The sequence below is a fragment of the Terrapene carolina genome, unplaced genomic scaffold (genome assembly GCF_002925995.2).
Source record: "Terrapene carolina triunguis isolate 2854851 unplaced genomic scaffold, T_m_triunguis-2.0 Scaffold174, whole genome shotgun sequence".
NCBI classification, from domain to species: Eukaryota; Metazoa; Chordata; order Testudines; family Emydidae; genus Terrapene; species Terrapene triunguis.
Window position 1 is genome coordinate 2,751,480 of NW_020664525.1, and position 9,809 is coordinate 2,761,288.

The window sequence follows — 9,809 nt, forward strand, 5'->3', positions numbered from 1 at the left end:
TCAGGAGTTTATGGATACTATAAGTACTCTAGCGAATGAGATTACAGAAAACAAATTCTTCTGTCACTAATGTGCTTTCTCCTACCGGGGTAACAAAGCAAAATGTGCATGGTGCATTGCTTAAACATGGGTCGTCCTAAAATATAATCTCCTGTGTGTTTTTAATGTGTTGGCTGGATTTATTAACACCCAGGTGACTGTGACCACTGAGATTAGCCGAGCTAGAGGTAAATAAAATGGAGGTACTATATAGAATAAAAATAACACTCTGGAACTGACTTAAAAAGCATTTAGAAAGGCTTTTATTCATTTCTCTCAGGTTTGAGGCCTGATCCAAAGCCACTGAAATCAATGGGAAAATTCCCTTTGACTTCACTGGTTTTCGGATTAGGTTTTCTGAGCTCAGCTCCCAAGACTAGTGAAAATGTAGACTCTTTACTGTCTGGTGGGTGAAGTCCTTGGTCCACCCAGGGCTGTGGTTATTCACACTTCCCTGCACTGCCCCGACATCTTGTTCTGGAGACGTTGCCTGTGGGGATGGTTTCAGTCCTTGGTCTTGTTACTGAGCCTGCCAGCAACGGTGCCAGTTGGGCAAGTGGATCTTGGGATGTGGACCTGTCTCCATCAGGAACCAGGCTGAGACCACCAATGAATGTCACATAGATGAAGGAAGTAGCTACTAGATAGAGCTCAGTCACCAGCTACCTGGGCTGGATTTGAACCCGTGAATATAGCAGTGAAAAGTTCCCTAGCCCATTGTCAATCCGCTAAGTAGTTCAGCCTCCTCCCTGAAGTCCTGTAAGATGCTTTTCACTGTGTGATAATACTTTCCCCCTATAAAGCACCTTTTGGGTGAGGGTCTCTTAATTAAGTCTTGCAAAATCCCTCAGAGGGACAATTCCTAGTTTAACTGACGGGAAAGCAGAGGCACAGAACGGTACTGTACATACACGTAGCAAGAGACGGTTCCTGTGTGCTCTGATCATTAGACCACGCCCCCTCCAGTGTGGCATAGAAATTGTAATGTCAGTCCTGTTTGTTCTGGGCACTCGAATTATTTTAAACTGGGTTTCAAGCCCCGCTGATGTATCTGCGCTCTTAAATGTTACCTCTGGATAACAACCCTTCCTTTAGCCCCGATGAAACAGTTGTCTTTCCACGCCTACATGATGCAGTTCACGGAAAGTACAGGATTTCTGGCACACTCCTTGAATGAGCTCAGGGGTGTTATAGCTAAGCGTGTCATGGCTTCCTCTTTGCTGGCGTGAAAAGCCCTCTAACTTTGCTATCTGAAAGCTTGGCGTGGTGGGTATTAGGACACGGTTATTCTAGTGGAGGATGCGTTCGCTTTTGCTTTGAATAAGCTGTTGCTGTTAGAGTATCCACTGCCACAGTTTGGAAAGGGAAGAGCTTGGCAGCTCTTGTAATGAGGCATCGTGGTGTGATTTATTTAGCAGGTGTGTGAGCGTCTGGTCTGAGGGACTGATATAAAGTCCACTGAAGTCAGTGGGAGTCTTTCCACTGATTTCCCTGGGCTTTGGACCAGGTCCCTGGTGTTCTGTAAAGCTATTTAGTGATTTTTTCCTAATATTGTTGCTGTTTCCTTATTCACCTCTCCTTGCCCATCCTTCCGCGGGCTTTTCCTGAAACCTAAGATGATAATCCCTGCCCTGAGCCTCCAGTGACTCGAACCCGTTCTGTCCCCAAAGGCAGCCCATGGACCGAGCGGCACCGACCCCAGTACTCAGCGGATATGGACACCTCGGATGAGGACGTAAAGGGAGCCCAGAAGATACCTGTCTACCAGCCCCATCACGTGAAACGCCGAAACAGAGCCTCCTCCCAGGAGAATATAAACCACTCTGGAAATCAGGTAACAAAGAGATTTTAAACCATTCCCAGCAACTCGTATGATCTGTTCCATGGCTGAGACTCTGCAACCTGAGTCACCTTTGAAACGGAATGGTTCAGGCAGATGGGTCTCATAAATGGTGGCTCCCATACAGTGCAATACTAATCTTCTGCAGAGCTGGACTAGATGCTCAGATGGACAGTGAGAGGGCAGAGAGAGCACACTGTATGCAATCAATAAAGCAACTCCGACTGCCTGTAAAACCAAGGATCAGTACAGCCGCACAGGGGCACTCCAGCCACACCCACTCCTCCCACCCACAAGCCCCATGCTAGGGGCCAAGAACGGTGTGGCTTGGAATAGATATACCAGATCCACACAGACCAGAGAGTCCACCACTGCAGCGAGAATCCCCAGGAGGCTGGCTACGTTGGTTTTGCAGCCCCTTTGCATTGCCAGAGTAGTGAAAGGAGCTATAACTTTGGCTCTGTCTACACTACCACAGTAAGTCGACCTAAGCTACGACCTAAATGAATAACGTAGCTGGAGTTGACGTACCTAAGGTCGAGTTACTGCGGGGTCTACACCGCGGGGGATCGACGGGAGAAAATCTCCCATCGACTTACTTTACGCTTCTCGTCGGGGGTAGAGTACAGGGATCGACTGGAGAGTGGTCTGCAGTCGATTTGGTAGGTCTTTACTAGACCCGCTAAATCGACCGCTGGTGAATCGATCTCAGAGTGTCGACCCTGGCTCTAGTGTAGACCTGCCCAGAGTCTAGGATCTGTCTTTTAAGGTGTTTTCCTGGTACCATTTTATGGCTGGCTGGCACCTAACTATTCCTATCCCATGCCACATTGTGGGCCACGTTCTGCTCTCAGATCCAGAAAGGCAGCAGGTTGATTCCATTGCGGGTTGCACCGGTGTAACCAGATGTGGCTCTGGAAGTGCACATTTAAAGCTATCAATGCTCCTGAGTTACGTGCCTGGGCGGAGAGAGACCAGATCCTTCTGTCTCTGTCCCCTTTTTTGCACGGAACATCGCTGTGCCTATCATCATTTCCCCACTCCAGCCTCTTCACCGCCACGTTTTTTTCATTTAGCAAGAAGAGGAAACGGAGTTCTACTCCATGCTCCATTTAGCTGTAATAAATAGCCCAGCCTGTTCCATTTATTGTATAAGCTGCCTGTGGCTAGGTCTACACTACAGCGGTGTTCCGACCTAAGATACGCAACTTCAGCTACGTGAATACCGTAGCTGAAGTTGCGTATTTTAGGTCGGCTTACCTGGTGGTGAGGACGGGGGAAAGCCGACCGCTGCCGCCGACTCCGCTGCCGCCTCTTGTCGAGGTGGATTTCCGGAGTCGACGGCAGAGCGATCAGGGATCGATTTTACCGCGTCCTCACGAGACGCGGTAAGTCGATCCCCGATAAACCGATTGCTACCCGCCGGATCGGCGGGTAGTGAAGACGTAGCCTGTAGTTTCCTATGCCCCTGAAAAGGGCTTTACTCACATGAATGGCTCAGTGCTTTAGGAGCAAATGAAGCCTTGGAGTGGAATAGCTGCTCGTCTTTGTGATCCTCTTCTTCTTTTGTAGCTCTTGGAGTGTTCCAGTGGCAGTCGGAAACGGTCACTCTGACTTGTCACATACCTTTGATCAGTGATACCAAGGGGAAAAGCTGCAAATGTTGCTTATTTTAGGGTGAGGGGAAGGGAGTTAGATTCCCCCCCCCTTGAAGGTTTTAAACAGATTACAAAACTGCAGGTTGATTCAGCAGAAAACCTTGCTCATCCGCTAAACAACAGCGTGCATTGGTGTTTGAACAAGCAAACATGCAGTTAACATACAGGCCAATTTCCAAGCTACATTTACAAGAAGTGGACATGTCTGGGTTTTTTGCACATCCTAAAGACCAGTTGCACTCAGTGGGAGTCTAGGGGTGGGCAACAAATGTGCAATCTGACTCGAGGAGCGTTAAAGCTGAGGCTTACATGTTGAAAGCTAGTTTTAATCAATACTGTGCTTTCCCTCCTCTTCCTCAATTCCGTCAATGCATATCGTCATTAGTGACTGTCCTTCATTTTACATTAAATGATAAAACATGAATCGGATATATGTAGCCACAAGCAATGAACACAGTGCGTTACCATGGGCAAGTAGGGCCAAATTCCGCTTTCATATACAGCCACGCTGGCTTACTGACTTCAAAACAATACTCGGATCAGTGTGACAGTTTATTGAAAAAGGACAGATTTAAACCTAAAAGAGAAAAACCACACATTTACTACAAAATAGCTTTTCTGGAAATGACTAGAAAATGTGAATTATAATAATCCCTAGCTCCTTCTCTAGCACTTTTCATCAGCAGATCTCAAAACAGCTTTGCAAAACGAAAGCAGGATCCTGATCCCCATTTTACATATGGGAAACTGAGGCACAAAGGGACTTGCCCAAAGGGTCACCCAGCAGGTCAGTGGCAAAGCTGGGAATAGCACCCAGGTGTCCTGAGTTCCAACCACGTGATTTATTTACTAGGCCACACTGCTTCCCCCTAACGAAGCAAAAAACCAACCCACAGCATCAGTTTTTAGGTAGAGCTCGCCAAGACTCTGACAAAACTTGCAACTTTGGCAAATATCTTCATAAAAATTGCTAAAAATTTCAATGGGAGAAAAGATCTGATAATTTCAGCAACAGTTTTCAAAGAAATTACATCCTGTTTTTCAACCAGCTCTACTCTTAAGGGGAAAAATTACCTGCTTGAATACGCCTTTCTGTTTTTTAGAGGAAGAATTGTTCAACCAAATATTATTTTCAGGCCAAAAAGCCTCTGAGGGAAATTGGGAACAACCGGTTTTCATACTGGAGAACAAATGGGCTAGCCTGAAAAAGCGGTAAGATGGTATCGCAAAGCTCACCCCAGATCACCGCTGACAAAGCTGTCCAGGGCAGCCTTTCAGCCAAAGGAGTCCAACTTGTCTGCCTATAGCAGTCGGGAGATCTAGCAATATAATACCCATCAATAAGAGGCGCACAGCTAAGCCTTGCAACATTGTCCTAACGTTTATCCATAACGCCCTAGTCTAACTGCTCTGATGATAACATAGAGTGGCCAACTTTCTAATGTCTGAAAACTGGATGTCCCTGCCTCACCTCTTGCCCCTGAGGCCCTGCCCCGCCTCTTCCCTTAGGCCCGCCCCTCACACTCCTCTCCCCCTGTCGCTTGCTGCTTTCCCCCCTCAACTCCAGCGTGAGCAGCCCCAAGGGACTTGCAAACCCCAGCTCCAGCAGGCTGGCTGCGAATGCAGGTCAGAAGAGTGCTGCGGCCACACAGGAGCAGCCAGGCAGCCCTGCTGGCAAGATAGGATGCAGCACCCCCGCCTCCCTTTGTACTGCCTGCCCTGCAGCCCCCTTTCCCACCCTCTCGAGCCCTCCCCGCCCTGGAGCTGCCTGAGAGTGCGGCTTGGGGAAGCGCCGGCTGGCAGGTCAGCTCATGTTCCTTCCCTCCGGGGGAACGTTCTATGCCTGCTGAGAGCCCTTACCCCACTCGCCATGGGTCCCCACACTCTGTCTTCTGCCACAGCCCCACAAGCCATGCTCTGCAAAGGGGCCGCCTGTGGCCCGAGCTGGTGCATGCGTGCTGCCGCGGGAGCCGCCACTTCAGGGCCGGGCAACAGGCTGCCACTACCCCCACTGCCGGCAGTAACCAGGCTTTTAGTGTCCGGTCAGTACATCTGACCGAACACTGCCAGGTTCCCTTTTCAACCGGACTTTCCGGTCAAAAACCGGACACCTGGCAACCCTGAGCCCACAGTAATGATGACTCCTTTGCAGATAATTGGGTTGATCCTACAAAGTTGATCCTACTTAGTCCTACCACGAGTGCAGGGGACTGGATTAGATGACCTCTCGAGGGCCCTTCCAGTCCTATGATTCTATGAAACACCATCATAAAGTATTGCCAACCCCAAGTGTTCAAAAAATCATAGAATCAGTGAATGTAAGGCTAGAAGGAACCACCTCACCAGCTTTATAGCACAGGCCCAAGAATTTATTCAGTTAGTTACCCCTGTATTGAACCTCATAACTTGTTTCTAGAACAGCATCCAGTCTTAATGAGATTTTCAAGAGATGGAGAGTCCACAATTTTCTTTGGGTAGTTTGTTCCAGGCGTCAATCGCCCTCACTGGTAAAATAAACCACAACAGAACTGTGCCTTATTGTAGTCATAACTCAGGGCCCCAAAATCATGACAATGGCTTAAAAATCATGAGATTCTTAATAAAAGTTGGGGTGAAGGATTCCTACTAGTCCTCTGGTTTTTTGTGTCTTTAAGGGCAGGAACTCTTTTTCAGGCTTTTTCTGCATCCCCGAGGACTAGAAACTTACTTTAAAAAAAAATTAAAATAGAGATTCTGACATAATCACCAGAATCCAGGAGTTGGGGCTTTAAGGAAAAACATTAGCGATCATGAGACTTGTGAAAAGATTATGAGAGTTGGCAACACTGGAATCATGGATAAATATAGTTGGTCCTTGTTTAGGGCCCAGTCCTTCCACCATTGAAATTGGCACTAACACTCCCACTGGCTTCAGAAAGAATAGAAACCATCATTGTAATTTATTTTTATAACAGAATATTTACCGCTTCTCCATAGTTTCCCTCCAAAAGTTCTCCTAGTCCCATGTGTTTCAATGGAGTTATGTGCTCCTGGTTTTCTCCTCAAATGTCTTTCTTCATATCTTTCGAATGTTGGCACAGCTTAGGGCTGGTCCAAACCCCCAGGAAGTCAATGGGTATTGAATCAGGCCCCAAGTGAACAGAATGCATAATGGATGAACCGGTCTTCTGGGATACTTGTATGTAGAATACCCTTGTTGCCTGTTCCCAATACAGGGAAGAGAGGTGATACCATGTGCAAATGCCAGCCGAAAGCAAAGCAAACAAGAAACTTAGGGGGTCTCTGAATTAACCAAACCCCCAGTTTCTGGAAGATTCCAGATGTCTCCTGAATCTTCACAGGATAATTGAGGTTTTGGCGGCTGATCCTCAGCTGGTGTGAACTGTCCTAGCTCCGTTGAAGTCACTGTCTTCTACTGTCTAGTTTGTGTTTTAAAAAAAACTTTAGTGCTGAGCACTTGTCTGCCAGCCCTCGTCATGCAGCCAATACAGCAACGTTACAGCTCCTAATGGAGATTTATGGAGGACGCGCCAGCCTGATTCTAACTGGTGCTGCATATACTAGGTTCTAATCAATTGGGCAGAGCCTAAGGACTAATCTGATTGTACCTTCAACTTGCCTGCCTGAGTCTTTGCAGTTTTACAGCGTGGCTCTGTGTAACCGTATTACCGCTGAAATCGCTCAGTAGACCCACTAGAGCGCTTGGGGCTGAAATGTGCTCTCTTACACTCCTGTAACCTCCTGCCCTACGTGGGGTGGGGTGGCTGTAACTGTGGGCACAATCTGGGCCCTTGGGAGGGTTTGGTTCTCGGGAAGAGAGTGCATCAGCGCGGACCTAGCGGCTAACCCAGTCTGACTTCGTGTTGTGGCTAGCTTGTACTAAAACTTTCAGAGCTTGGACAAACAGCCTCTGGTATCCCCAAGGAGCCCTTCATTGACATTGTAGTGGGGCGGCTGCCCCACTCCTGCAGAAAAGGGGTTAAAAGCAGCCCTGGGAGAGGGCTGCGGCTGAGAAAAAGCCTAGGTTGATTGGGCAACCAGCCACAGCTGAGGCCACGCCCCAGTCGGGCCATAGCAGGCCCTATAAAAGGGCTGCTAGTCAGGAAAACAGAGTCTCTCTCTAGCTGTTGAGAGAGAAGGGCCTGGCTGCCTGGGAGCTGAGCAGGGTACCTAGGGTGGAGCAGGGCTGGGGGGAGGCTAGAGGAGCTGGGGAGCTCCAGCCTGGAAAACCCCCAGGCTGCGGGCCTTGCTAAAGGCCGGGAATAGTATTGGGGTTGCAGAGGTGCAGCCCAGGGCAGGCAAAGGCAGCAGGTCCAAACCCCCCTTGCCAGTGATGAGTGGTTTACAGATTGCAGTCCGCCTCAGTGAGCGGGGGCTAGATGGTGACTGGCAGTAGCCACTGAAGCGAGGTGGGGATAGAGGTTTGGGGGTTCCCCTGGGAGGGGAGACTCAAAGTGTGGGGACACTGCCAGGGGGCAGCACCCCAAGACAAAGAGGCACAGGGGTCCAGGAGGAACACAGGGGCCAGTGGCAGGCGAGACACCGGCCTGCAGAGGGCGCTCTGAGCTGGAAGAGCTAATTCCCAGGGTGACCAGCAGGAGGCGCCGCAGCAGTGAGTCGTCACCCTGCCACAGGCATTATAGATCTATATATGGGTTCTTTGTGATCTGACCTTTCTAACCCAATGTATTGCCTCATCAAGGCAGCACTACCACTTGGATTGTTAACATCAGGGCGTGTGGCTTTGCCCTCTCTTCTGGACTCCCTTCTCAAAGCAGATGGTCAAGCTGTAGCCTTATGTAGAGTGATGAGTTACTTTAATTACCCACCCCAAGGTGAGGGCTTACACCTACTCTAACCTGTGAGAGTTCAGCCGCCAGATCAACTACAGTACAGAGGTTATCAATGGAAGGGGAACCCAATGACGCGTAACAGAGATTAACGGGTACTCTTCCTTCAATTATTGCTATTCTTAACCAACCAAACAACAATACACACACTGCAGTCTGGTAAAGGAGAGAGAGCACAATATGGAACGTCTAGCATTTGCCCGACACATACCATCCTTTGCGGAAAAAACGAGATTTAGTCATCATCCTCAGCATCATCCTCACCACCCCTATCATCTTCCTCACCAGTGGTCACCATCATGATATCTCCCAAGGCAGGCAGGCCAGGATACAGCTTTTACAATGACGCCCATTGACATTCGCATGTGTTTATGAAAGTTTTATCCCTGTTTCTTTATTTGAACTTCCACACCCCAGTACTTTTGGGGTTCCCCATTTCCAAAAGGCGAGCTTGTTAGTTCCCCTTGACGTCACTTCATCACAATAGTCACAGGCAAGTTACCTTCGGGACGTTTTTAACATTTCGTCCCAGCTACTAAGAGTCGTCTTGTGACGTCTACTGAGCTCTCATACACATTATTATCCAAACTCAGCAGTTATTTTCAAAACATCGGCCTATCACAAACATTGACACAAGCTTAGCAGGTGTACTATTAATTTACTTACGCTAACTTATCTTTATACTAGAGCAAATTTCTCCTAAGGCCTAATTTGGCTAAGCTAAATATTTTAGCCTGTAGGTTTCTTGCATTTCAGCTTTAAACCTTAAACTATCTTTTACCTATTACCTATCAGGTACGTCTCTTATATCCATCTCTTTTAATGGATTAATTTATTAGTGACACAGCTGCAAGCCTGCTTATTGCCCCTGGTGTGATGTAAGCGCTGGTCACATCAGACCCAACAGTGTTTACTGAGACTTCACTTTAGAAATTATTGAATTACTGCCGCTCTGTGGGTTTAATGCTACTAAAGGTGCTTACTATTAAGGATGATAATTACAGTACTCTCTCTGAAGTACCCATTTTTTTACATTCATCTACTGAGCTTACTTTATTCTTTTAAACAGACGCAGCCACTCCAAGTTCTTGTGAGGATCTAATTAATCAGCTATTAACAAATACAAAAGCGACATGAAAAGAAAGAAGGAAGTGTTAAAAACACACACACATTTCTCTTTCTTGTTTCATGTACTGGCCATTCATCTTTTAATGGGATGCATCTGATGAGAACAGGTTATGACGTGGAGAAGACTGTCATTTCCATTTAGAACACGTTTTCATCATTTTTTTCCCTACCTTAAAAAAAAGGCTTTTAGAAGGAAATGTAATTATTTAATGAAAGCATTGGTTTCCTTTGAAATGTTCCAAATTTTTTTTTTCCATTCAATGAACATTTTCATTTTGGTCTTTGAAAATCAAA

At 47.4% G+C, this 9,809-nt stretch overlaps 1 protein-coding gene across 1 annotated transcript in view; it reads left to right on the forward strand.

The window, feature by feature from the left end:
* LOC112121730 (melanophilin-like) overlaps positions 1-9,809 on the forward strand; it is an 82,403-nt gene that overhangs the window by 45,448 nt on the left and 27,146 nt on the right. The window contains exon 9 of the mRNA XM_026653980.1: positions 1,710-1,873. Within this exon, the coding sequence (XP_026509765.1) occupies positions 1,710-1,873 (164 nt within the window). The remainder of the gene's footprint in view (positions 1-1,709; positions 1,874-9,809) is intronic.